We start from the raw sequence: 27,332 nt of genomic DNA, 5'->3' as shown, positions 1-27,332 counted from the left end.
GGGGGATTTGGGGGGTTTAGGGTGGGATTTGGGGAATTTGGGGGTTTAGGGTGGAATTTGGGGGATTTGGGGGGTCTTGGAGGGGGTTTGGGGAATTTGGGGGGGATTTGGGGGGTCTTGGGGGAATTTGGGGGGTTTAGGGTGGGATTTGGGGAATTTGGGGGGTCTTGGGGGGATTTGGGGGATTTGGGGGGGATTTGGGGGATCTTGGAGGGGGTTTGGGGGATTTGGGGGGGAATTTGGGGGGTTTGGGGTGGGATTTGGGGAATTTGGGAGGTCCTGGGGGGAATTTGGGGGGTCTTGGGGGGGATTTGGGGGCTCTTGGAGGGGGTTTGGGGGATTTGGGGGGAATTTGGGGGGTCTTGGGGGGATTTGGGGGGTTTAGGGTGGGATTTGGGGAATTTGGGGGATTTGGGGGAAATTGGGGGGTCTTGGGGTGGGATTTGGGGAATTTGGGGGGTCTTGGGAGAGCTTAGGGTGGGATTTGGGAAATTGGGGGGTCTTGGGGGAATTTGGGGGATCTTGGAGGGGGTTTGGGGGATTTGGGGGGTCCTGGGGGGAATTTGGGGGGTCTTGGGGGATTTGGGGGTCTTGGAGGGGGTTTGGGGGATTTGGGGGGAATTGGGGGTCTTGGGGGAATTTGGGGGGGTTTAGGGTGGGATTTGGGGAATTTGGGGGGGATTTGGGGGGGTTTGGGGTGGAATTTGGGGGGTCCTGGGGGGAATTTGGGGGATTTGGGGTGGGATTTGGGGATTTGGGGGGGATTTGGGGGGATTTGGAGGATCTTGGAGGGGGTTTGGGGGATTTGGGGGGGATTTGGGGGGGATTTGGGGGAATTTGGGGGATTTGGGGAATTTGGGGGGGTCTTGGGGGATTTGGAGGATCTTGGAGGGGGTTTGGGGGATTTGGGGGGGAATTGGGGGGTCTTGGGGGGAATTTGGGGGGTTTGGGGTGGGATTTGGGGAATTTGGGGGGTCTTGGGGGATTTGGGGGGTCTTGGAGGGGGTTTGGGGATTTGGGGGGGAATTTGGGGGGTCTTGGAGGGGATTTGGGGGGTTTTGGGTGGAATTTGGGGAAATTGGGGGGTCCTGGGGGATTTGGGGTGAATTTGGGGGGTCCCGGGGGGGTCTCGGGGTTTTGGGGACCCCTCCCCAATTTTGGGGACCCTTCCCCAATTTTGGGTCTCTCTGGGGGGATCCGGAGTTTTCCTCGGGGTGGGGGAGGGGGAACTGGGATGGTCCCAGTTGGGAACTGGGATTGGGGGAGGGGTCCCGATGGAATTTGGGGGGTCCCAGGGGGGTCTCGGGATTCGAGGACCCCTCCCCAATTTTGGGGACCCCTCCCCAATTTTGGGGTCTCTCTGGGGGGGGTCAGGAGTGGCCCTGGGGCTCCAGCGAGCGCCTCCCGCTGCCCGTGCACACCAGCGCCGGACTGGTGCTGCCCCCGCTGGACTGGGAGGACTGGAGGGGCCAACTCTGGTGAGACTGGGGGAACTGGGAGGGACTGGGAGGGACTGGGAGGGGATTGGGGGGAACTGGGAGGGGATTGGGATGGGATTGGGGGGACTGGGAGGGACTGGGGGGGACTGGGAGGGACTGGGAGGGGATTGGGACAAACTGGAGGGACTGGGATGGGATTGGGGTGAACTGGGGGGGACTGGGATGGACTGGGGGGGACTGGGATCAAACTGGGATCAAACTGGGATGGACTGGGATGGGATTGGGGGGGACTGGAGGGACTGGGAGAGGATTGGAAGGGACTGGGATCAAACTGGGGGGATTGGGATGGACTGGGAGGGACTGGGGGGGATTGGGGGACACTGGGGTCAAACTGGGATGGACTGGGATGGGACTGGGAGAGGATTGGGAGGGACTGGGATCAAACTGGGGGGGACTGGGGGGAACTGAGGGGGATTGGGGGGAACTGGGAGGGACTGGGAGGTTCACTGGTCTCTAACCGGTTTCTAACTGGTCCGTACTGGTCCCTAACTGGTCTATACTGGTCCATACTGGTTTACACTGGTCCCTAACTGGTCCCTACTGGTCTGTACTGGTGCAGGTTCGCCGCCCGGCTCCTCTCGGGGGTTCTGGACTATCGGGAGCAGCTCCAGAGGTGCCGAATTGGGGCAAATTTGGGGCATTTTGGGGTTTTGGGGATTTTTTGGGGGATTTTTTGAGGTTATTTTTTGGTGTTTTTTATTTTTGGTTTTGTTTTTGCCTTTGGGGTTTTTTTGGGGGGGATTGTTGGGATTTTTGGGGTGTCCCTGACCCCTTTTTCCCCCTCCCCAGCCGGGACCCCCCCGATCCGTGAATCCAGGCCGATTTTGGGGGTATTTTGTTGATTTTTTGGGGTATTTTGTTGATTTTTTAATTTTTTGGGTTTTTTTGGGGGTTTTTTTTTGGAAATTTCGGGATTTTTGGGGTTTTTTCGGGATTTTTGGGGTGTCCCTGAACCCGGTGCCCCCTCCCCATCCGGGACCCCCCCGATCCCTGAATCCAGGCCAATTTTGGGAGGTACCAGGTCTGAATTTTGGGGCATTTTGTTGATTTTTTGGGGCATTTTGTTGATTTTTGGGCGGATTTTTTTGGTTTTTTTTGGGGATTTTCGGGGTTTTTGGGGTGTCCCTGACCCTTTTTCCCCTCCCCAGTCGGGACCCCCCCGATCCGTGAATCCAGGCCGATTTTGGGGTGCTGGGTGCGATTTTTGGGGCATTTTGTTGATTTTTTGGGGTATTTTGTTGATTTTTGGGCGGATTTTTTTGGGGTTTTTTTTGGGAATTTCGGGATTTTCGGTGTTTTTGGGGTGTCCCTGACCCCCTTTTCCCCCTCCCCAGCCGGGACCCCCCGATCCATGAATCCAGGCCGATTTTTGGGGTATTTTGTTGATTTTTTGGGGTATTTTGTTGATTTTTGGGCGGATTTTTTGGGGGTTTTTTTGGGAATTTCGGGATTTTTTGGGGGATTTTCGATGTTTTTGGGGTGTCCCTGACCCCGTGCCCCCCTCCCCAGCCGGGACCCCCCCGATCCGTGAATTCAGGCTGATTTTGGGGGGTTCTGGGTGCGATTTTTGGGGTATTTTGTTGATTTTTTTATTTTTGGGGTTTTTTGAGCGGGTTTTTTTGGGAATTTCGGGATTTTTGGGGATTTTTGGGGTGTCCCTGACCCCGTGTCCCCCTCCCCAGCCGGGACCCCCCGAGCCGTGGCTCTAGGCCGATTTTGGGGGTGCCGGGTGTGATTTTTGGGGTATTTTGTTGATTTTTTGGGGTATTTTGTTGAGTTTTGGGCGGATTTTTTGGGGGGTTTTTTGGGAATTTCGGGATTTTTGGGTTTTTGGGGTGTCCCTGACCCCGTGTCCCTCTCCCCAGCCGGACCCCCCCGATCCCTGAATCCAGGCCGATTTTGGGGGGTACCAGGTGTGAATTTTGGGCATTTTGTTGATTTTTTGGGGTATTTTATTGATTTTTGGGCGGATTTTTTTGGGGTTTTTTTTGGGAATTTCGGGATTTTCGGGATTTTTGGGGTATCCCTGACCCCGTTGTCCCCCTCCCCAGCCGGGACCCCCCCGAGCCGTGAATCCAGGCCGATTTTGGGGGGTGCTGGGTGCGATTTTTGGGCGATTTTTTGGTTTTTTTGCTTTTTTGAGCGGGTTTTTTTTGGAATTTTGGGGAAATTTCGGGATTTTTGGGGGTTTTTCGGGATTTTTGGGGTATCCCTGAACCCGGTGCCCCCTCCCCAGCCGGGACCCCCCCAATCGTGAATCCAGGTGGATTTTGGGGTACCGGGTGCGATTTTTGGGGTATTTTATTGATTTTTGGGGTATTTTGTTGGGGTTTTTTTTGGAATTTCGGTGTTTTTGGGGTGTCCCTGACCCCGTGTCCCCCTCCCCAGCCGGGACCCCCCCGATCCGTGAATTCAGGCTGATTTTGGGGGGTTCTGGGTGCGATTTTTGGGGTATTTTGTTGATTTTTTATTTTTGGGGGTTTTTTGAGCGGGTTTTTTTGGGAATTTCGGGATTTTTGGGGATTTTTGGGGTGTCCCTGACCCCGTGTCCCCCTCCCCAGCCGGGACCCCCGAGCCGTGGCTCTAGGCCGATTTTGGGGGTGCCGGGTGTGATTTTTGGGGTATTTTGTTGATTTTTTGGGGTATTTTGTTGAGTTTTGGCGGATTTTTTGGGGGGTTTTTTGGGAATTTTGGGATTTTCGGTGTTTTTGGGGTGTCCCTGACCCCGTGCCCCCCTCCCCAGCCGGGACCCCCCGAGCCGTGGCTCCAGGCCGATTTTTGGGGGGTACCGGATGCGATTTTTGGGGTATTTTGTTGATTTTTTGGGGTATTTTATTGATTTTTTTATTTTTGGGGGTTTTTTGAGCGGGTTTTTTTTGGGGGAATTTGGGGAATTTCGGGATTTTTGGGGTGTCCCTGACCCTTTTTCCCCCTCCCCAGCCGGGACCCCCCCGATCCGTGAATCCAGGCCGATTTTTGGGGGTACCAGGTGCGATTTTGGGGTGATTTTGGGTTTTTCTTGCTTTTTTGTGGATTTTTGAGCAGGTTTTTTTTGGGAATTTTTGGGATTTTCGGTATTTTTGGGGTGTCCCTGACCCCGTGTCCCCCTCCCCATCCGGGACCCCCCGAGCCGTGAATCCAGGCCAATTTTGGGAGGTACCAGGTGTGAATTTTGGGGCATTTTGTTGATTTTTTGGGTATTTTATTGATTTTTGGGCGGATTTTTTGGGGTTTTTTTTTGGAATTTCGGGATTTTCGGTATTTTTGGGGTGTCCCTGACCCCTTTTTCCCCCTCCCCAGCCGGGACCCCCCCGATCCATGAATCCAGGCCGATTTTGGGGGGTACCGGGTGCGATTTTTGGGGTATTTTGTTGATTTTTGGGCGGATTTTTTGGGTTTTTTTTTGGAATTTCGGTATTTTGGGGGTTTTTGGGGTGTCCCTGACCCCGTGTCCCCCTCCCCAGCCGGGACCCCCCCGATCCGTGAATCCAGGCCGATTTTGGGGTGCCGGGTGCGATTTTTGGGGTATTTTGTTGATTTTTTGGGGCATTTTGTTGAGTTTTGGGCGGATTTTTTTGGGGTTTTTTTTGGGAATTTCGGGATTTTGGGGTGTCCCTGACCCCGTGTCCCCCTCCCCAGCCGGGACCCCCCCGAGCCGTGGCTCCAGGCCGATTTTGGGGGTGCTGGGTGCGATTTTTGGGGTATTTTATTGATTTTTGGGCGGATTTTTTTGGGGTTTTTTTGGGAATTTCGGGATTTTTTGGGGGAATTTCGGTATTTTTGGGGTGTCCCTGACCCCGTGTCCCCCTCCCCAGCCGGGACCCCCCCGAGCCGTGGCTCCAGGCCGCCTTCGGGGGGTGCCGCGTGCCGGGGCCCCGGCGGGACGAGGTGCTCAGGGTCCCCCCGGGGGCGGCGCCCCCCCGTTCGTCACCGTCAGCGCCAACGGCCAGGTGGGGGAGGGCGGGGGGGTCTTGGGGGGGTCCGGGGGGGTCCTGGGGGGGATTTAGGGGGGACTTGGGGGGGTTTTGGGGGTCCTGGGTGGGATTTTGGGGGTCCTGGGGAGGTACTTGGGGGGATTTAGGAAGGTTTGGGGTGATTTTGGGGGATTTTGGGGGGTCCTGGGGGCTTTGGGGATTTTGGGGGGTCTTGGGGGGATTTAGGGGGGTCCTGGGGGGATTTTGGAGGTCCTGGGGGGATTTAGGGGGGTCCTGGGGGATTTTGGGGCGATTTGGGGGGTTTGGGGGGTCCTGGGGGGTACTTGGGGGGATTTTGGGGGGTCCTGGGCGGCTTTGGGGATTTTGGGGGGTCTGGGGGGTTTAGGGGTGTCTGGGGGTGATTTTGTGGGTTCTGGGGGGGTTTGGGGGATCCTGGGGAGGATTTTGGGGGTCCCGGGGGGGGTCCTGGGTGGGATTTGGGGGCTTTGGGGGGTCCTGGGGGGGTTTGGGGGGTCCTGGGGGGATTTACGGGGGTCCTGAGGGGTACTTGGGGGTATTTTGGGGGGACTTGGGGGGATTTTGGGGCGATTTTGGGGGTCCTGGGTGATTTAGGGGAGTCCTGGGGGGGTTTAGGGGGACATTTGGGGGAGTTTTGGGGGGATTTCAGGGAATTTGAGGGATTTTGGGGCTGTTTGGGGGATTTGGGGGGCTCTGACGGGGCTGAGAAGATTTTGGGGGAATTTGAGAGATTTTGGGGTGAATTTTGAGGATTTTTGTGGTTCTAGAGGGGATTTTGGGAGATTTTGGGGAGATTGGGGTGATTTGGGGGGGGGTCTCGTCCCATTTTTGGGTCGCTTCACCCCCAATTTTCGGGTCATTTTCGCGCCATTTCGGCCCCGATCCAAACGCGAATTTTCGGCTCCTCCCGTTCCGTTTTTCACCGATTTTCACCCAAATCTCGGGGGTCCCTCCCCTCCCCTCCCCCTCCCCAGTTTTTCCTGGTGGGGGTCGCCTCCCCCTCGGGCCGGCCCCTCCCCCCCCCCGCCCTGCACGCGGCCCTGGGGGGGCTCCGGGCGCGCGCGGGGGGGGGAGGGGCGCTCGCCCATCCCCCCGTGGGGCTCCTGACGGGGCAGCACCGCCGCGACTGGGGCGTGTCCACGGCGCCATGATGAGAGGTGAGGGGCGGGGCTTAACTGGGCGGGGTCGGGGCGTGGTCGGGGTGTGGCCGGGTGGGGATTTTGGGGGATTTTGGGAGTTTTGGGGGGATTTTGGGAGATTTTTGGGGAGGGAAATTCATTTTGGGGGCGGGGTTTCCTGTATTGGGGGCGGGGTTTCCTGTATTGGGGCGGGGCTTAACTAGGCGTGGCATGGGCGTGGTCAGGAGGGAGTTCTGGTGGGATTTTGGGGGGATTTTGGTGCTTTTTGGGGGATTTTGGGAAGGAAAATGCCTTTTGGGGGGCGGTGTTTCCTGTATTGGGGCGTGGCTTGACTGGGCGTGGTGTGGGCGTGGCCAGGAGGGAGTTCTGGCAGGATTTGGGGTGATTTTGGGGGATTTTTGGGAATTTTGGGGGGATTTTGGGAGATTTTTGGGGAGGGAAATTCATTTTGGGGGCGGGGTTTCCGATATTGGGGGCGTGGCTTGACTGGGCGTGGCGTGGGCGTGGCCGGGAGGGAGTTTTGGCGGGATTTGGGGCGATTTTGGGGGATTTTGGGGCAGTTTTGGGGGGATTTTGGGAGATTTTTGGGGAGGGAAATTCATTTTGGGGGCGGGGTTTCCTGTATTGGGGGCGGGGTTTCCTGTATTGGGGCGGGGCTTAACTGGGCGTGGCATGGGCGTGGCCAGGAGGGAGTTCTGGTGGGATTTTGGGGGGATTTTGGGGGGTTTTGGGAGTTTTGGGGTGATTTTAGGAGATTTTTTGGGAGGGAAATTAATTTTGGGGGCGGGGTTCCCTCTATTGGGGCGGGGCTTAACGGGGCGTGGCATGGGCGTGGCCGGGAGGGAGTTCTGGTGGGATTTTGGGGGATTTTGGTGCGATTTTGGGGGATTTTTGGGAGTTTTGGGGGGATTTTGGGGAGGGAAATTTATTTTAGGGGCGGGGTTTCCTGTATTGGGGGCGGGGTTTCCTGTATTGGGGCGGAGCTTAACGGGGCGTGGCCAGGGTGTGGCCGGGAGGGCGTTCTGGTGGGATTTTGGGGCATTTTGGGGGAATTTTGGGGGATTTTGGGGAGTTTTGGGGGGATTTGGGGGAGGGAAATTTATTTTAGGGGCGGGGTTTCCGATATTGGGGGCGTGGCTTGACTGGGCGTGGTGTGGGCGTGGCCAGGAGGGAGTTCTGGCAGGATTTGGGGCGATTTTGGGGGATTTTTGGGAATTTTGGGGGGATTTTAGGAGATTTTTGGGGAGGGAAATTAATTTTGGGGGCGGGGTTTCCTGTATTGGGGGCGGGGTTTCCTGTATTGGGGCGGGGCTTAACAGGGTGTGGCCGGGGTGTGGCCGGGAGGGAGTTCTGGTGGGATTTTGGGGGATTTTGGTGCAATTTTGGGGGATTTTTGGGAGTTTTGGGGGGATTTTTGGGAGGGAAATTAATTTTGGGGGCGGGATTTCCTGTATTGGGGGCGGGGTTTCCTCTATTGGGGCGGGGCTTAACTGGGCGTAGCCTGGGCGTGGCCGGGAGGGAGTTCTGGCGGGATTTTGGGGGGATTTTGGTGCGATTTTGGGGGGATTTCAGGGGGTTAAACAGTGATTTGTGGGCGTGGTTTCCACACATGGGGGCGGGGTTTAATTGGGTGTGGTCAGGGCGTGGCTGGGAGGGGATTTGGGGGAATTTTTTGGGAGGATTTTGGGGTTTTTTGGAGGAAAATCTCCTTTTTGGAGGCGGGGTTTCATAGCTGGTGGGCGGGGCTTAATTGATTATGGGCGGGGCTTAACTGGGTGTGGTCAGGGTGTGGCCCAGGAAGGCCTAGGAGGGGTTTGGGGGAAGATTTTGGGGGATTTTTGGGATTTTTTGGGATTTAGGCGGAAAAAGGGAGGAGCAAATCTGTTTGGGGGCGGGGCCTAACGGTAAAACAAATCAAGGGGCGGGGCTTACGTGGGTGTGGTCAAGTTGTGGCCGCGAGGATTTCTGGAACATTTTTGGGGTGGGTGGAGTCTCAATTTTGGCGGGAAAATGAAATAATTTGGGAATCATTATGGGCGTGGCCCTGAGTGGGCGTGGCCTCTTTTTTTGGCGGGATTTTTGGCGGGAAATCCCGGGGGGGGCGTGGCTTCCATTTCCGGGCTATTTTTGGGTAGAAAATCACCAAATTTGGGGGTGGGCGTGTCCACACCTGGCCCAGGTGAGCTCACCTGAGCCGAGTGGGCGTGTCCAACCCAAGCCACACCCCCCCAGACCGGTTAAGCCGCGCCTCCCTGGGGCGGATCCAGAGGAGCCTCCTGGTGCTGAGCCTGGACTCACCTGTGCTGGCCCCGCCCGGTGGGCGTGGCCCCGAGGGCGTGGCCGCCCAGGTGCTGCACGGGGGCGGGGCCAACGCCAACAGCGCCAATCGCTGGTGGGACAAGACCCTGCAGGTGGGCGGGGCTTCGGCTGGGGGCGGGGTTATACCTGTGGGGGCGGGATTTTGCCTTTTTTTGGGTTTAAATCAAAATTTGGGGTGGGATTTTTGGGGGAAAGGGGCGTGGCCAGCTGCCCTCACCTGCCCAGGTGAGTCCGGGCGATTCAGGGCGTGGCTCTCACCCGGAACCTTCCAGAACCATCCAGAATTTCCCCGTTTTCCAAAGTTTTTGGGGTTTTTTTGATTTTTTTTGGTTTTTCGGGTATTTTGGGGCGCAGTGGGCGTGGCCAGGCCGCCCTCACCTGCCCAGGTGAGTCCAGGCGATTCAGGGCGTGGCTCTCACCCAGAACCTTCCAGAACCAGCCAGAATTTCCCCGTTTTCCAAAGTTTTTGGGGTTTTTTTGGGGTTTTTTGTTCTTTTTGGGGTATTTTGGGTTCAGTGGGCGTGGCCAGGCCGCGCTCACCTGCCCAGGTGACTCCAGGCGATTCAGGGCGTGGCTCTCACCCGGAACCTTCCAGAACCTTCCAGAAATTCCCCGTTTTTCAAAGTTTTTGGGGTTTTTTTGGGGTTTTTGTTTGGGTTTGGGGTATTTTGGGTTCAGTGGGCGTGGCCAGCCGCCCTCACCTGCCCAGGTGAGTCCAGGCGATTCAGGGCGTGGCTCTCACCCGGAACCTTCTAGAACCATCCAGAATTTCCCCGTTTTCCAAAGTTTTTGGTTTTTTTTTCGGGTTTTTTGTTCTTTTTCGGGTATTTTGGGTTCAGTGGGCGTGGCCAGCCGCCCTCACCTGCCCAGGTGAGTCCAGGTGTTTCAGGGCGTGGCTCTCACCCGGAACCTTCTAGAACCATCCAGAATTTCCCCATTTTCCAAAGTTTTGGGTGTTTTTGGGGGGTTTTTTGTTGGTTTATGGGTATTTTGGGTTCAGTGGGCGTGGCCAGGCCACGCTCACCTGCCCAGGTGCGCTCCCCAGCTGGTGATTGGCCAGGACGGCACCTGCGGCGCGCTCTGGGACCCGGCCGTCATCGACGGCGCCGTGGTGGCCGAGCTGCTCGACCACGCCCTGGAGCACAGGTGAGGCGGGGTGGGCGTGGCTAGGCAGGCCACACCCCCATCCCCTTACCGAATACCACAGGTGCGCTCCTTTTCCCGCCAAAACAGCCGCCGCTTAGGCCCCGCCCCCTCCCCCACGGCCCCGCCCTCGCCCCTCCCCCCCCCGCAGCGGCTCCGCTTCAGCGTCGGCCCCGAGATCGCACCTGAGCTGGAGAGGGCCAAGAGACACCTGGACAGGTGAGGGGGGCGGGGCCGGGGGAGGGGCCGGAGGGGTGGGGGCGTGGCCGGGAGTGACCACGCCCCCTCCCCCAGCCTGGCGGCGGACGTGGATGTTCATTGCTTCAGCCACGAGGGATTCGGGGAGGGGGCGGGGCCGCGCGCCGAGGCCGTGGTGCAGGTGGGGCTGCAGGTGGCGTTCTACAGGTGAGGGGGCGGGGCTACGCCTGGGGGGAGGGGCCACGCCTGGGGGGAGGGGCCACACCTGTGGGAGGGGGTGGGGAGCTCACCTGGGCTGTGCAGGACTCACCTGTGCTCAGGTGAGCTCACCTGTGCGTTTACAGGTGAGGGGGCGGGGCTGCACCTGGGGGGGGGATGGGACAGGTGAGGGGGCGGGGTCACACCTGGGAGGGGGTGGCAGACTCACCTGGGGGAGGGGCTGGGGACTCACCTGGGCCGTACAGGACTCACCTGTGCTCAGGTGAGCTCACCTGTGCGTTCTACAGGTGAGGGGGCGGGGCCACACCTGGGGGAGGGGGAGTCACCTGGGGGAGGGGAGGGGGTTGGGACTCACCTGGGCCGTGCAGGACTCACCTGTGCTCAGGTGTGCTCACCTGTGACCCTCAATGAGTCACTACAGGTACAGGGCACACACCTGAGCTCAGGTGAGCCTGTCCAGGTGTGCGAGGGACACACCTGAGCCCAGGTGAGCCTGTCCAGGTGTGTGAGGGACACACCTGAGCCCAGGTGAGCCTCTCCAGGTGTGCGAGGGACACACCTGAGCCCAGGTGAGCCTGTACAGGTGTGTGAGGGACACACCTGAGCCCAGGTGAGCCTGTCCAGGTACAATGGACACACCCGGGCCCAGGTGAGGCCGTGCCCAGCTCCACACCTGAGCCCAGGTGCGCTCACCTGTCCATCCAGGTGAGCCTGTTCAGGTGTGCAGGGCACACACCTGAGCCCAGATGAGCTCACCTGTCCGTCCAGGTGAGGCTCTCCAGGTGTGCAGGGCACACACCTGAGCCCAGGTGAGGCCGTGCCCAGCTCCACACCTGAGCCCAGGTGCGCTCACCTGTCCGTCCAGGTGAGGCTGTCCAGGTGTGCTAGGGACACACCCGGGCCCAGGTGAGGCTGTCCAGGTGTGCAAGGGACACACCTGAGCCTAGGTGAGGCCGTGCCCAGCTCCACACCTGTGCCCAGGTGCGCTCACCTGTCCCGCAGGGCCCACGGCTCCCTGTGCGCCACCTGCGAGCCGCTGTCGCTGCGCCGGGTCCTACCTGGCTGCACCGACCTGCTGCGCCCACCTGGGCCGCCCTGCCTGGCGCTGGCACACGCCCTCGACGACCCCGAGGCGCAGGTGAGGGCACAGGTGGGCGTGGAGGAGGGGGCGGGGCTTGGATGGGCACAGGTGTGCACAGGGGAGGGTGTGGCCCCTCCCAGGTGTGCCCAGGTGTGCACAGATGCAGGCATAGCCATGCCCAGGTGTGCCCAGGTGTGCCCAGGGTGTGCTCAGGTGTATCCAGGTGTGCCCAGGTGAGGGGCACGGGGGGGGGAACAGGTGAGGGTGGGGCTTGGGTGTGCCCAGGTGGGCGCAGGTGTGCACAGGTGCAGGTATAGCCACGCCCAGGTGTGCCCAGGTGTGATCCAGGTGTGCCCAGGGTGGGCCCAGGTGTGCCCAGGGTGTACTCAGGTGTGCCCAGGTGTGGGCGTGGCCCTACCAAGGTGTGCCCAGGTGTGCCCAGGTGAGGGCGTGGCCCCACCCAGGTGTACCCAGGTGTGCCCAGGTGAGGGCGTGGCTCCACCCAGGTGTGCCCAGGGTGTGCTCAGGTGTGCCCAGGTGTGCTCAGATTTGCCCAGGGCGTGCCCAGGTGTGCCCAGGTGAGGGTGTGGCCCCACCCAGGTGTGCCCAGGTGTGACCCAGGTGTGTCCCCAGCCCGAGGAGCTGCTGGCGCTGCTGCGCGAGGCCGTGGAGGCGCAGGAGAGCCGCACGCAGGAGGTGAGCGGGACAGGTGGGCACAGGTGAGGGTGGGCGTGGCTCTGGGTGTGCCCAGGTGTGTCCAGGTGTGTGGGTGTGGCTCTGGGTGTGTCCAGGTGTGTGGGTGTGGCTCTGGGTGTGCCCAGGTGTGTGTCCAGGTGTGTCCAGATGTGTGGGCGGGGCACTGGGTGTGCCCAGGTGTGTGTCCAGGTGTGTCCAGGTGCATCCAGGTGTGTGGGCGTGGCTCTGGATGTGCCACTGGGTGTGTCCAGGTGTGTGGGCGTGGCTCTGGGTGTGCCCAGGTGTGTCCAGGTGTGTGGGTGTGGCTCTGGGTGTGCCCAGGTGTGTCCAGGTGTGTGGGTGTGGCCATACAGGTGTGCCCAGGTGTGTCCAGGTGTGTGGGTGTGGCTCTGGGTGTGCCCAGGTGTGTCCAGATGTGTGGGCGGGGCTCTGGGTGTGCCACTGGGTGTGTCCAGGTGTGTCCAGGTGTGTCCAGGTGTGTGGGTGTGGCTCTGGGTGTGCCACTGGGTGTGTCCAGGTGTGTGGGCGTGGCACTGGGTGTGCCCAGGTGTGTCCAGGTGAGCGGGTGAGGCAGTGGGCGTGGCTCTAGGTGTGCCCAGGTGAGTGGGCGTGGCCATACAGGTAACTCCTCACCTGCCCAGGTGCTCTCGGGCCAAGGGGCGGAGCAAAGCCTGCAGGGGCGGGGTTTAGGGCAGTGTCCATGCTAGTGGGCGTGGCTCTGGGTGTGCCCAGGCGAGTGGGCGTGGCCATACAGGTAACCCCTCACCTGCCCAGGTGCTCTCGGGCCAAGGGGCGGAGCGACACCTGCAGGGGCTGCGCCAGGCGGCGCTGGCGGCCGGGGAGCCCCTCCCCGAAATCTTCCTGGACCCCGCCTACGCCCAGGCCACGCACTTCCGGCTCTGCACCCTGCAGGTAACCCCAAAATCACCTGGGGGAGCCCAAATCACCTGGGGGACCCCAAAACTCACCTTGGGGAACCCAAAATTCACCTGGGGAGCCCCAAAATCACCTGGGGGAGCCCCAAATCACCTGGGGGAGCCTAAAATTCACCTTGGGGAACCCAAAATCACCTGGGGGAGCCAAAATGACCTGTGGGGACCCAAAATTTACCTGGGGAACCCCAAAAATCACCTGAAGGGACCCAAATTCACCTGGGGGAGCCAAAATTCACCTGGGGGAGCCCAAAATTCACCTGGGGGACCCAAAATCCACCCGGGGGACCCAAAATCCACTTGGGGAACCCCAAAATTGCCCCCAAAGATGCCCAACCCCATCCCCAAAATCCCCAAAATCCCCAAAAATCCCTCCGAAATCCCCCAAACATCCAAATAAATCCCCCAAAATCCCCAAATTCCCCCAAATTCCCCCCAAAAATCCCCCAAAATGGCCCCAAATCCCCTAAAATCCCCCAAAATCCTCTCAAATCCCTCAAATCCCCCAAAATGGCCCCAAACCCCCCCCAAATCCCCTCCAAATCCTCCAAACATCCAAATAAATTCCCCCAAAAATCCCGCAAAATGGCCCCAATCCCCCAAAATCCCCTAAAATCACCCTAAATCCCCTCAAATCCCTCAAATCCCCCAAATTCCCCCCAAACCCCCCCTAAATCCCCTCACCCCCCCCTCACCTGCCCAGGTGCGCTCCCGCGAGGGCTCCTGGCTGCTCCGAGGTCCCCTGGTCCCCGACGGCTACGGGGTGGGGGTGGGGCACGTGGCCCCGCCCCCTCACGGCCCCTCCCCCACGTCGGGGGCGGGGCTTCGCGTCACCGTCACCGCCTTCACCTGCTGCAGCCACACCCAGGCCGCTCACCTGGGCGGGGCCATCCGAGGGGTCTTCGACCGCCTGGGGGAGCTGCTCAGGGGGCGGAGCCTCGGCTGAGACACGCCCACACCTGGCGGGACACGCCCCCCAAAAATTGTGCACCCCTCCCCCCACCCACCGAGGTTTAAATTTGGGGTGAAAAGCGCCGGGTTTGGGGCGGAAATAAAAAGTTTTGGTTTCCTGGTGGAGTTTTGGGGTTCGGGGGGGATTTGGGAAATCCAGGCCGGGATTTTGGGATCGGAATTTGGGGGGGGTCTGGGAATTTTGGGTCAGAATTTGAGGAATTGGGGCCGGGATTTGGGGGTTGATTCCAGCTCCAATCCGGCGGGATCCAGGCCGGGTTTTCAGAGTGGATCCGGATCCGGTCCAGGCCGGGTTTTGGGGATTGAGTCCATTCCCAATCCAGGGAATCCAGGCCAGGATTTGTGGGATCCAGGCCGGGTTTTGGGGCTTGATCTGGCCCCAATCCGCTGGAATCCAGGCCAGGATTTGTGGGATCCAGGCCAGGTTTTGGGGCTCAATCCTGATCCGGTCCAGGCCGGGTTTTGGGGCTCGATCCTGATCCGATCCAGGCCGGGTTTTGAGGGATCCAGGCCGGGTTTTCAGAGTGGATCCTGATCCGGTCCAAACCGGGATTTGGGGGTTGATCTGGCCCCAGTCCAGGGAATCCAGGCCAGGATTTGCGGGATCCAGGCCAAGTTTTGGGGCTCGATCCTGATCTGATCCAGGCCGGGTTTTGGGGCTTGATCTGGCCCCAATCCGCTGGAATCCAGGCCAGGATTTGTGGGATCCAGGCCAGGTTTTGGGGCTCGATCCTGATCCAGTCCAGGCGGGGTTTTGGGGGTTGATCCTGATCCAATCCAGGCCAGGTTTTGTGGGATCCAGGCTGGGTTTTGGGGCTCAATGTGATCCAATCCATGGAATCCAGGCCAGGATTTGGGGCTTGATTCCAGCCCTGATCCAGTGGGATCCAGGCCGGGTTTTTGGTTTGATCCTGATCTGATCCAGGCTAGGGTTTAGGAGTTGATTCCAGCTCCAATCCAGTGAATCCAGGCCGGGTTTTGCCAGCTCCAGGCCAGGTTTTGTAGGATCCAGGCCAGGTTTTGGACTTGATCCTGATCTGATCCAGGCCGGGTTTTGGGGATTGCTTCCATTCCCAATCCGTGGAATCCAGGCCAGAATTTGGGGTTCAATCCTGATTCAATCCAGGGAATCCAGGCCACGATTTGGGGGTGGTCCTTATCCAATCTGGGCCGAGATTTGCAGCTCAATCCTGATCCAATCCAGGGAATCCAGGCCAGGATTTGGGGTTCAGTCCTGACCCGATCCAGGCCGGGTTTTGGGAATTGATTCCATCCCTGATCCGTGGAATCCAGGCCGGGATTTGGGGCTGATCCTGATCCAATCCAGGGAATCCAGGCCAGGATTTGGGGGTGATCCTGATCCGATCCAGGCCAGGTTTTGGGAATTGATTCCATCCCTGATCCGTGGAATCCAGGCCAGGATTTGGGGCTGATCCTGCTCCGATCCAGGGAATCCAGGCCAGGATTTGGGGCTGATCCTGATCCAATCCAGGTTGGATTTTGGGAATCCAGGCCAGGATTTGGGATTGAATCCTGATCCGATCCAGGGAATCCAGGCCAGGATTTGTGGTTCAGTCCTGATCCGATCCGGGCCGGGTTTTGGGAATTGATTCCATCCCTGATCCGTGGAATCCAGGCCAGGATTTGGGGGTGATCCTGATCTGATCCAGGCCGGGTTTTGGGAATCCAGGCCAGGATTTGGGGTTCAATCCTGATCCGATCCGGGCCGGGTTTTGGGGGTTGACTCCATCCCCGATCCGTGCAATCCGGGCCGGGATTTGGGCTCGATCCGGCCCCGCTCCAGCGGATCCAGGCCGGGTTTTGGGGGCGCCGGTCCCGGTTCGGCCCGGCCATGGCGGCCGAAAAACCCGGTACGGAGCGGGGGGGGGGAGGGGAACGGGGGGGGGGATCCGGGGGTCCCCAAAATTTTGGGGGGGGGGGGGGGTCGGGATGTGGGGGATGGGGGGGAGCTGCGCGTGACCCCTCCCCCAGCGACGCTAAAAATAACCTGAATTAATGAGGGGAGGGGGGGCGGGGCGACCCAAAAACGTGGATGGAGGGGGTGGGGGAGGGGTGGGAAATTTGGGGGGGGGGGGGATGAGGATGGAATTTTGGGGGATGGGAAATTTTAGGGTGGGGGATGGGGATTTTTTGGGGTGGGGGATGGGGATTTTTGGGGTGGGGGATGGGGATTTTTGGGGTGGGGGTCGCGGTGCTGACCCCTCCCCCCCTTCTTTTTTTTTTCCCCCTCTCTCCCCTCCCCCACCCCCACCCCTCACCCCTTCCCCACCCCAGGAGGGCCGGACGGGGCTCCCCACGCCTCCCCTCCCCCCTACGGCCCCCCGGCCCCTCCCCCCGGCCCCCTGCTGGGTGGGGGCGGGGCCTCCACCTTGCCCCGGGGTTTCCCGGGGGCCGCCACCTTACCCAGGGGGGGGGCGGGGCCGTTCGGATGGGGAGGAGCCGGGGGAGGGGGAGGAGCCATGGGGGGAGGGGTGGGGGGCGGGGCTTTGGGGGCGGCCACGCTGCCGCGGGGGCTGGCGGGGGGCGGGGCTTTGGGGGCGGGGGGAGGGGCGGCGCACGCGGCCACGCTGCCCAGGCCCCCTCCCCACCCCCACCACGCCCCTCCCCCCCAACCCTACGGGGCGGGGCCGGGCCCCTCCCCCAGCTCGGCCCCTCCCCCACCCCCCGTGGGGTTCGCCGCCCCTCCCCCGCCCCCGTTCGCGCTGCAGCTGCAGCCCTGCGCCGCCTACCTGCCCGTCTACCCCGTGGGACAGGTGAGGGGGCGGGGCCTAACGGGGCGGGGCCGAGGGGGGCGGGGCTGGAGCTGGGCAGGGCCGGGGGAGCCGGGGGTGAAAGGGCGTGGTCAGAATAGGGGCGTGGTTAGAGTGAAGGCGTGGTTAGATTGAGCATAATTAAATAGGGGGTGTGGTTTAAAAGGGTGTGTTGTTAAAGGGGGCGTGGCTAAATGGGGTGTGGTTAAAGATGCATAATTAAACGGGGGCGTGGTTAAAGAGGAGATGTGGTTGGTGATGGTGGGTGGAGTTAAAGAGGGGGCGTGGTTTTAAAGAAAGGTGTTGGGAGGGGGCGTGGTTAAAGGTGGGTGTGGTTAAAGTGGTGTGGCCCAAAAATAGGCGGGGTTAAAGAGGGTGTGGTTCAAATTGGGTGTGGTTAAATGGGGGAGTGGTTAAAGGGGGTGTGGTTAAAGAGGGTGTGGTTTGAAGGGGTGTGGTTAAATGGGGTGTGGTTAAAGAGGGTGTGGTTAAAGGGGTGTGGTTTGAAGGGGTGTGGCTAAATGGGTGTGGTTAAAGGAGGTGGAGTTTGAAAGGGCGTGGTTATTTAAATAGGGCATGTAAAGGGGCGTGGTTAAATATGGGTGGGGTTAATTGAGGCGTGGTTTAAGGGGGTGTGGCCAAAAAGGGCATAGTTAAAGGGGTGTGGTTAAATTATTATAATGAAGGTGTGGTTGAATTGGGGTGTGGTTAAAGAGGGGTGTGGTAAGAAGGGGTGTGGCTAGAGGGGCGTGGTTTAAGAATAGCCTGGTTTGAAGGGGCGTGGCTAGAGAGGTCATGTGGTTAAAGCGGTATTTAAGGGGGCGTGGTTTAAAAGAGGCGTTGTCAAATGAGGGCGTGGCTAACCAATCCCATTTCAAGGGCGTGGCCATTGTACATGTGCCTGAATCCTGATTGGGCGCCGTTAAAGAAGGGGGCGTGGCCTTGTACTCAAACCCGGCCTGCCTTAAACGGGGCGTGTCCTAAATTAAAAAGGGGGCGTGGCTTAACCTCCACCTGACCCCATTTTGGGCTAAATTCCCGGAAGTGAATTTTGGGGAGGGGGTGGGGGATGGGCAGGGGGATGGGGAGGGGGTGGGGGAGGGGGATGGGGGATGGGGGGCGTGTCCTTCTCTAATCCCCCCCTCCCCCCCCAGCAGAATTTTGGCTCCGCCCCGCCCGGCCCCGGCCCTTTGCCCGGCCCGGTGGGTGGGGCCGGAGGTGGGGGGGCTCCCCTGGGGCCCCCCCTGGGTCTGGGGGTGCCCGAGGGGCACCGGGGGTCGCCCCCCCACGATTACCTGCCCATCGCCGTGCTGACCACGCTCTGCTGCTTCTGGCCCACGGGCGTGGTGGCCATCGTCAAGGCCGTGCAGGTGAGGGGCTGGAGGGGATTTGGGGGGGATTTTGGGGGGGTTTGGGGGGGTCTGGGAGGGTTTGAGGGGGTCTGGGGGGGATTTATGGGGGCTGGGGGGGACTTTGGGGGGGTTTGGGAGGAGGTTGGGGGGATTTGAGGGGGGTTTGGGGTAGTCCTGGAAGGATTTGGGGGGGATTTGGGGGGGTCTGGGGGGGATTTGGGGGGGTTTGGGGGGGTTTGAGGGGATTTGGGGGGGTCCTGGAAGGATTTGGGGGGGATTTGGGGGGGTCTGGGGGGGATTTGGGGGGGTTTGGGGGGGTTTGAGGGGATTTGGGGGGGTCCTGGAAGGATTTGGGGGGGATTTGGGGGGGATTTGGGGGTGTTTGGGAGGGTTTGAGGGGGTCTGGGGGGATTTATGGGGGTCTGGGGGGGGATTTGGGGGGGGTTGAGGGGATTTGGGAGGATTTGGGGGAGCTTGGGGGAGATTTATGGGAAGCTGGGGGGGATTTGGGGGGATTTGAGGGGGTCTGGGGGGGACTTGGTGGCGTTTGAGGGGATTTGGGGGAGATTTATGGGGGGACTGGGGGGGTCTGGGAGGGATTTGGGGGGATTTTGGGGGTCTCTGTGGGGGATTTGGGGGGATCTGGAGGTATTTATGAGGGATTTGGGGAGATTTGAGAGGGGATTTGGGGGGGTCTGGGGGCGTCTGGGGGGAATTTGGGGGATCTTGGGTGGGATTCGGGTGATTTTGGGTGGGATTTGGGTGATTTTATATGGGATTCAAGTGATTTTGGGTAGGATTTTGAGGGGAATCCAGCGGGATTCGGGGGATTTGGGGTGGGATTTGGGAGGTTTTGGGTGGAATTTGGGTGGGATTTGGGTGGGATTTGGGTGATTTTGGGCGGGATTTGGGTGATTTTGGGTGGGATTTTGAGGCGATTCCGGCGGGATTTGGGTGATTTTAGGCGGGATTTGGGTAATTTTGGGCGGGATTTGGGTGATTTTAGGTGGGATTTGGGAGGTTTTGGGTGATTTTGGGCGGCATTCGGGTGATTTTGTGTGGAATTTGGGTGATTTTGGGTGGGATTTTGGAGAGATTTGGGTGATTTTGGGCGGGATTCGGGTGATTTTGGGTGGGATTCGGGTGATTTTGGGTGATTTTAGGCGGGATTTGGGTGGAATTCGGGTGATTTTGGGCGGGATTCGAGTGATTTCGGGTGGAATTTGGGTGATTCTGGGTGGGATTTTGAGGCGCTTCCGCCGGCATTCCGGCCTTTGCGGCGGTGCCGGTAATGAACGAGCTAATTAAGGCGCTAATTACCGCGCTAATTACCGCGGCGAGGTGCGCACGGCGGTGGCGCGGGGGGACATCGTGTCGGCCGAGATCGCGTCGCGGGAGGCGCGGAACTTCTCCTTCATCAGCCTGGCCGTGGGCATCGCCGCCATCGTGCTCTGCACCATCCTCACCGTGGTCATCATCATCGCTGCCCAGCACCAGGACAACGACTGGGACCCCTGAGACCCCCCCCAAAAAAAAAAAACCGCCCGGAAAAAAAAAAGCCCTCGGGAAAAAAAAACCGCCCCCAAAAAAGCAAAAAAAAAGAAAAAAAATCCCCCCCTAAATTTCCACAAATTACCCGAAAAATCAGAAAAATATCCACACAAAAGAAATCCCACCCAAAAAATCTCCAAAAGTTTTCTTAAAAAATCATTCTTACGAAAAAAAAAAATTAAAAAAATTCACCTAAAATTAAAAAAAAAATCCCCCAAAATAAAAATAAAAACCTCCAAAATATTCCCCCCAAAATCCCCTGAAAACTCTCAAAAAATCCTTTAAAAGTTCCAAAAAATCCCCCACAAAACAAAAAAAAAAAAGAAAAAAAAATATCCCCAAAAAAACTTTTAAAAATCCCCCCAAATCCCCCCAAAATCCACCGGGGAGGGGCTTCGCCATCCCATAATAAGCCCCGGGGACGCGGTGATGGTTTTGGGGGGGGGGGGGGACCGGAGGAGCGTCGCCGTTGCCATGGCAACAGGGGGTTTGGGGGGGATGGGGGAAGCCCAAAATAGAGAGCGTTGCCATGGCAACGGGGCCCAAACCGCATTGCCGGCATCCCATAATAAGGGGGGGGAGGACGCCAGGAGCGTCTCCGTTGCCGTGGCAACCGTGGACATCCCCCCAAAACGTTGCCATGGTAACGGGGCAGAAAGCCTCTTTTTTGGGGGTGTTGCCATGGCAACGGGGGGGACGAAATCCGTCTCTGGCATCCCATAATAAGGGCTGATGACGCCAGGGATCGAAGGAGCGTCAGCGTTGCCATGGCAACGGGGCAGCGATGGCGTCCGGAGCGTTTCCATGGCAACCGGGGGGGGAATCCCGTTGCTACGGCATCCCATAATAAGGGTGGGGGGGAGGGGGAATGACGCCGCCGTCGTTGCCATGGCAACGGGGCAGGGAAAGCGTTGCCGGGGGCGTTGCCATGGAAACGGGGCCTGGAAACGCAGCCCCCTCTCCATCCCATAGTACTCCGCGCGCGGTCGCCATGGCGACGGCCGGCAATCCCCGCCCCCTCCCGTCTCTCCCAGGATGCTTTGCGGCCGCGCCTCATTTGCATGCCGAGCCACGCCCCCTCTCGCGCTGTGCCCCGCCCCCTTTGGTGGTTTAATAAAGCTCTAGATTGATATGGGGGGAGGGGCCGTGCTTATGTTAATGAGGGGGGCGGGGTTAACGGGGTGGGAAGGGTTAATGGTCTCCATGGCAACACCCTGCACACCCGACTAATTAATGATTTGTTGTTAATGAGGGGGTTTATTCATTGGGGGTGGGGCTTCACACATGGATTAGGGGTTAATTAGCATAAATTAGCATTAACTAGCTATGCTATTTAGCATAATTAACACACCGAAAAACAGACGCCTTCCCAACCCACCCTCATTAGCACACTAATTAATCCCCCTTAATGATGTCATTAATTAGCACAACCACAGACCCTCAACAAACCTACAATTATCATAAGTAACACAGTTTAATTATATATCAACACAATTAGCAGCTCATTAACTGCCACTGCCCAAAACCATCCATCCAGCAATATTAATTACTCCACCTCACTAATTATCCCCTAATTACCCCCGAATTCCCCCCAAATTACTCCAGAATTGACTCAAATTACCCCAAAATTAATCCCAAATGACTCCCTAATTGTTCCCTAATTACCCCCCAAATTACCACCAAATTACCCTCTAATTACTCCCTAATTACCCCTCTAATTACCCTCTAATCAGTGCTAATTAAGTGAACATGTTCCCCAGCTGCATTGCCGGATGCGCATCCCTCTCCCTGGCCACGCCCCGACACCAAATACTCCATAATTAACACTAATTAACGCCTAATTAGTGCTAATTAACACCTAATAACTCCTCATAAGTGCTAATTACACATTAATTAGTGCTAATTACCCACTAATTAGCGCTAATTGAGTGAACATGTTCCCCAGCTGCGTTGCCGGATGCGCATCCCTCTCCCTGGCTATGCCCCTGACCCTAAGTACCACAGACTTACCCCCAAAATAACACTAATTAGCGCCTAATTAGTGCTAATTAACACCTAATAACTCCTAATAAGTGCTAATTATGCACTAATTAGTGCTAATTACGCTCTAATTAGGGCTAAATAACCCCAAATTTCGCTGAATTCCCCCAAACAGACCCCATAATGAGCAGTAATTCCCCCTAATGACCCCCAATTTGCACTAATTAGCGCTAATTACGCAAACATCTTGCCGAGCCGCGTTGCCAGCTGCGTGTCCCTCTCCTTGACCTTATCCCTGACCCGTGCCAGCTCCGGAGGGGCCTTGATTAGCCCCTAATTAGCCCCCAATTCCCCCATAAATACCCCATAATGAGCTGCAATAACCCTGAATTAACGCCTAATTAGTGCTAATTAACACCTAATATCTCCTAATAAGTGCTAATTACACATTAATTAGTGTTCATTACCCACTAATTAGCACTAATTAAGTGAACATGTTCCCCAGCTGCATTGCCGGATGCGCATCCCTCTCCTTTGCCGTGCCCTTGACCCAAAATACTCCATCGTTACCGCCAAACTAACAGTAATTAATCCCTAATTAGTGCTAATTAACACCTAATAACTCCTAATAAGTGCTAATTACGCACTAATTAGTGCTAATTGCACACTAATTAGTGCTAATTACGCTCTAATTAGGGCTAAATATCCCCAAATTTTGCTGAATTCCCCCAAAGAGACGCCGTAATGAGCAGTAATTCCTTCTAATGACCCCAAATTTGTGCTAATTAGCGCTAATTACGCAAACATCTTGCCGAGGCGCGTTGCCAGCTGCGTGTCCCTCTCCTTGACCTTATCCCTGACCCGTGCCAGCTCCGGGGGGCCTTGATTAGCCCCTAATTAGCCCTGAATTCCCCCATAAATACCCCATAACGAGCAGCAATAACCCCGAATTAACCCAAATTAGTGCCAATTAACACCTAATAACTCCTAATAAGCGCTAATTACGCAGTAATTAGTGCTAATTACCCACTAATTAGCGCTAATTAAGTGAACATGTTCCCCAGCTGCATTGCCGGATGTGCCTCCCTCTCCTTTGCCGCGCCCTTGACCTTAAATACTCCATAGTTACCCCCAAATTACATCCAAATTAACACTAATTAGCGCCTAATTAGTCTAATTAACACCTAATAACCCCTAATAAGTGCTAATTACGCACTAATTAGTGCTAATTACACACTAATTAGTGCTAATTAGGGCTAAAAACCCCAAAATTCCCCCGAATTTCCTTATACAGACCCCGTAATGAGCAGCAATTCCCTCTAATGACCCCTAATTAGCGCTAATTACGCAAACATCTTGCCGAGGCGCGTTGCCAGCTGCGTGTCCCTCTCCTTGACCTTATCCCTGACCCTTGCCAACTCCAGTGGGCCTTGATTAACCCCTAATTCCCCCATAAATACCCCGTAATGAGCAGTAATTCCCTCTAATGACCCCAAATTTATGCTAATTAGCGCTAATTACGCAAACATCTTGCCGAGGCGCGTGGCCAGCTGCGTGTCCCTCTCCTTGACCTTATCCCTGACCCGTGCCAGCTCCGAGGGACCTTGATTAACCCCTAATTCCCCCATAAACACACCATAAGTAACAATAATTCCCATTAATTTATGCTAATTAGCGCTAATTACGCAAACATCTTGCCGAGGCGGGTTGCCAGCTGCGTGTCCCTCTCCTTGACCTTATCCCTGACCCGTGCCAGCTCCCGGGCAGCTCCGGCGTGGCCGGGCCGCGCCCTCAGCACGGCCAGCAGGTCCTGCCGCGCCAGCTCCAGGTCCATGACGGCGGCGCTGGCCACGCCCCGCGCGTACCTGGCGCCCAGGTGAGCCGGCCGCAGCTCCAGCGCCTTGCCCGCGTTGGCGGCGGCGGCGGCGGGGTGGCCGAGGCGGAGCTGCGCGGCCGCCAGCCCGGCGTGGAGCTCCGCCTTCAGCTCGGCCAGCGGCGCGGAGAGCGGAGCCGGCCCGGCGGCGGCGGCGGCGGCGCGGAGCGAGCGGCGGAAGGCGCGGCCGGCCGCGCTGACCATCCCCACGGACAGCAAACGGACGGCCCGAGCGTGGCCGGAGCTGACCGCCCGCCAGCGGACGGACGGAGGGACGCTCCAGAAGGACGGACAGGGGGTGAATCGGCCGAGCTGGACGCTCAGCGCGGCGCTGACCGCTCGGCGCGGCCGCAGCCAGGCCAGCTCGCCGGCGGTCATCGTCTCCAGCGCGGCGTCCAGCAGCGATGACCAGCGGCCCTCGGCCGCGCCCAGCCGGACGCTCTGCCAGCGGCCGCAGCCGGACGCCGCGGCCGGAGGGGGCCAGGGGCAGCAGGGAGAGGGACGGACGGACAGACGGACGCGGCACAGAGAGCCCGGGCCGGGACGGGATAGGCCGCGACCGCGCCGGACGATCAGCTTGGACCACGCCCCGTCCGGGCTGGACCACCAATGGGAGGGCTCCGGAGGGGCTGGCTCCACCCTCTCACCATTAGGATCCACCCCACAGTGGTCAAGCTCCACCCTCTGGCCTTTTAGTCCCGCCCTCTGGGGTTTAGGCTCCACCCTCTCACCATTAGGATCCACCCCATAGTGTTCAAGCTCCACCCCCTGGCCTTTAAGCCCCACCTCCTCAGATATAAGCCCAACCCCTTGACCATAAGAGCTCCCAAGCTCCACCCCCTGGGCTTTAAGCCCCACCTCCTCTGATATAAGCCCAACCCCTTGGCCATAAGAGCTCTCAAGCTCCACCCCCTGGACTTTAAGCCCCACCCCCTGACCTTTAGAGGTTTCAAGCTCCACCCCCTGCTCTTTAAGCTCCTCCCTCTGGGATTTAAGCCCCGCCTCCTGGCCCATCAGCTCCACCCCACAGTGTTCAAGCTCCACCTCCCAGTCCTCAAGCTCCTCCTCATCGTCATCAGGCTCCGCCTCCCAGCCTTCAAGCTCCGCCCCCCACGCCGCCAGCCCCTCCTCGTCCGGAGCTCTAAGCCACGCCTCCTCCAGCGACCAATCCCAGGGGTCTTGTGCCTGATTGGCTGCGGCCGCCAGAGGTGTGAGGTCATTGGTGGGATCTGGGAGGGGCGGGGCTTGGAGCTCATTGGGTGCTGCTTTCTGATTGGTCGGGTTTTGTGGCACTGTGTCCTGATTGGTGGATGGTGTTGATATGTCCTGATTGGCTGGATATTTGCGTCCTCTGTCCTCATTGGTTGGAGCTTTGTGTCCTGCATTCTCATTGGTCAGGACGTTGTGTGCTGTGTCCTCATTGGTCGAGGCTTTGCCTGGTGTGTCCTGATTGGCTGACTGTGTCTCCTTGCTGTCATTGGTTACCTCCCGCGTCTCTGCGTCCTGATTGGCTGAGTCGCAGATCCCCTTTCTCTTATTGGCCGATCCCTCCTGCTGAGCATCTTCATTGGCCGCTGCTGATCCTTCATCTTGCTGCTGATTGGCCACCACCTCCTCAGCCTCTTTGCTCCCATTGGCTCCCCCAGGAAGCGCCGCTCCCTCATTGGCCGAAGCCGCTCCTTCCATCTCGTCTCAACCAATCACGATCCTCCTAGAAAATAAAGGGCGTGGCTTCACCAAAGGGGCGTGGTCATCCCTCAGTGGGCGTGGCCTGACCGCGATTCCCCCGAGGGCGCTGAAGCCGAACTTCCCCGCCCTCCCCTTGCCGTGACGTCACTTCCGCTCTCTCCCCCGCTAGGCCCCGCCGCGCCGCCGCGCGGTTGCCATGGAAACCCCGCTCGGCCTTTCCCACCCCAGCGGGCCCGGGAGCGTCCTCCTACCGGCTCGGAGCTCCCGGTTCTCCGCTCCGTGACCGCAATTCGGGGCCGGAGCCGCCGCCCCGAGCTGGGCCCCCGCCGCCGCTTCCCCTTTAAAACCCTGAGGGAACCGTGAGGGAACCCGGAAGCGCCGCACCGCGCATGCGCCGAGAGGGCGGGCGGGAATTCTCCGCGCTGCTATTGGTCGGAGGGAGAGGCTCGGCGAGCTCTGATTGGCTGACGGCCAGCAGGGGCGTGGCTAAGCGGCGTGAGGGGGGGGAAGATGGCGGCGGCGGCGCTGGCGCCGGAGCTGCTGGTGCAGCTGGACCCGGGGCGCTTCCGAGCCGATAATTTGCTGGGGGCCGAGGATTGGGGTGAGACCCGCGCCTGGGGAGGGCTCTGGGCGGCGGGGGAGGGCGGGGAGGGGCAGGCGGAGCGGGGAGGGCGGGAGGTTTCGTGTGGGGAAAGGGGGCGGGGTTTATACAGGGGGCGTGGTTTTCATAATCAAATTAATTTAGGCGTGGCTTGTGTGGGCGTGGTTTTGTGGGTGGGGTTTAATGGGACATGGCGTGGAGGAAGAGGCGTGGCTCTTTAGCATATTAATTTCCTAAAATGGGCGTGGCTTCGGTGGCGTAGGCGTGGTTTTCTGTGCTGGACCACGCCCCTTTTTATGCAGATGACGCCATCTACAGTTGCCCTTGACGACGGCCTGGGACCCCGCCCCACCTTTTCCCCTCCCTGGACCCCGACCCCATGGTAAGCCCCGCCTGTTTTCTTTAAACCCCGCCCATTTGTGGGCGTGGTTTGAGGTGACCACGCCCATTCGGGGGTCCCAAACCTCGCCCCTCCCCCACAGTTCGGCTGTGCCTTGGATGGGGGGGGCGGCGCCAGCCCCCCCGACCCCCCCTGGCACCAGGAGCCCCCCCCGGCCTGCCCAGGTGAGATTGGGGGAAATTTGGGGAAATTTGGGGAATTTTGGGGGAGTTCAGGGTGGTCCTGAGGGGATTTGGGGGGAATTTAGGCGAAATTTGGGGGAAATTTGGGGGGTCCTGAGGGGATTTGGGGGGAATTTAGAGAAATTTGGGGAAATTTGGGGAAATTTGGGGGGGGTTTGGGGGGGTCCTGAGGGATTTGGGGGGAATTTAGGGGAAATTTGGGGGGATTTGGGGGGGTTTGGGGGGTCCTGAGGGGATTTGAGGGGAAATTTGGGGAAAATCTGGGTGGGCTGGGGGAAATTTTTGGGTTTTTAAGAGAAATTTGGGGGTTTAGAGGAAATTTTGGGGGTGATTTTGGGAGTTTGGAGGGAATTTTGGGGGGATTTTGGGGAATTTTGGGGGGATTTGGGGAGTTCAGGGTGGTTCTAAGGGGATTTGGGGGGAATTTAGGGGGAAATCTGAGGGGATATTGGGGGGATTAGGTGGAATTTTGGGGGTTTAGGGGGGAAATTTGGGGGGATTTGGGGAATTTTGGGGGGTTTAGAGGAAATTTTGGGGGTGATTTTGGAAGTTTGGGGGAAAATTTGGTGAATTTTGGGGGGATTTGGGGAGTTCAGGGTGGTCCTGAGGAGATCTGGGGAGAATTTAGGAGAAATTTGGGGGGTTGGGGGAAAATTTTGGGGATTTCAGAGGAATTCTGGGGGGTTTAGGGGGAAATTTGGGGGGGATTTGGGGAATTTGGGGTGGTCCTGGGGGAATTAGGGGAGATTTTTGGGGAGGTTTTGGGGAATTTGGGGGGTTTT

General features: G+C 58.6%; 2 protein-coding genes and 1 long non-coding RNA gene across 3 annotated transcripts in view; all 3 read left to right on the top strand.

Moving 5' to 3' along the window:
• The window catches only part of LOC311164863 (carnitine O-acetyltransferase-like), a gene marked incomplete at both ends in the record, with an annotated part of 15,200 nt that extends 1,075 nt beyond the window's left edge, over window positions 1–14,125 (top strand). The window contains 14 exon segments of the mRNA XM_084224498.1: window positions 1,296–1,478; window positions 2,059–2,112; window positions 5,315–5,409; window positions 5,412–5,449; window positions 6,427–6,583; window positions 6,586–6,609; window positions 8,824–9,002; window positions 9,956–10,056; window positions 10,144–10,272; window positions 10,348–10,458; window positions 11,473–11,608; window positions 12,185–12,247; window positions 13,022–13,159; window positions 13,883–14,125. Of these exon segments, the coding sequence (XP_084080624.1) occupies window positions 1,296–1,478; window positions 2,059–2,112; window positions 5,315–5,409; window positions 5,412–5,449; window positions 6,427–6,583; window positions 6,586–6,609; window positions 8,824–9,002; window positions 9,956–10,056; window positions 10,144–10,272; window positions 10,348–10,458; window positions 11,473–11,608; window positions 12,185–12,247; window positions 13,022–13,159; window positions 13,883–14,125 (1,651 nt within the window).
• A 1,878-nt stretch (window positions 14,126–16,003) lies between these two features.
• PRRT1 (proline rich transmembrane protein 1) lies at window positions 16,004–20,281 on the top strand (the record flags this gene model as incomplete). Its single annotated transcript, XM_084224497.1, has 4 exons — window positions 16,004–16,022; window positions 16,447–16,925; window positions 18,080–18,292; window positions 19,616–20,281. 4 exons carry the CDS (start codon window positions 16,004–16,006, stop codon window positions 19,790–19,792), a joined length of 888 nt encoding a protein of 295 aa, XP_084080623.1. The 3' UTR covers window positions 19,793–20,281.
• Window positions 20,282–25,851: 5,570 nt separating this feature from the next.
• On the top strand, window positions 25,852–26,492 carry LOC311164872. Its single transcript, XR_014616892.1, has 3 exons — window positions 25,852–25,968; window positions 26,271–26,350; window positions 26,451–26,492. It is a non-coding gene; the product is annotated as an uncharacterized lncRNA (long non-coding RNA).
• The last annotated feature ends 840 nt before the right edge of the window (window positions 26,493–27,332 follow it).

This window comes from Fringilla coelebs, assembly GCF_963513975.1.
Source record: "Fringilla coelebs genome assembly, chromosome: 39".
Taxonomy (NCBI): Eukaryota; Metazoa; Chordata; class Aves; order Passeriformes; family Fringillidae; genus Fringilla; species Fringilla coelebs.
Note: the sequence above shows the minus strand (reverse complement) of the source record. Positions and strands in the feature narration are given on the sequence as shown.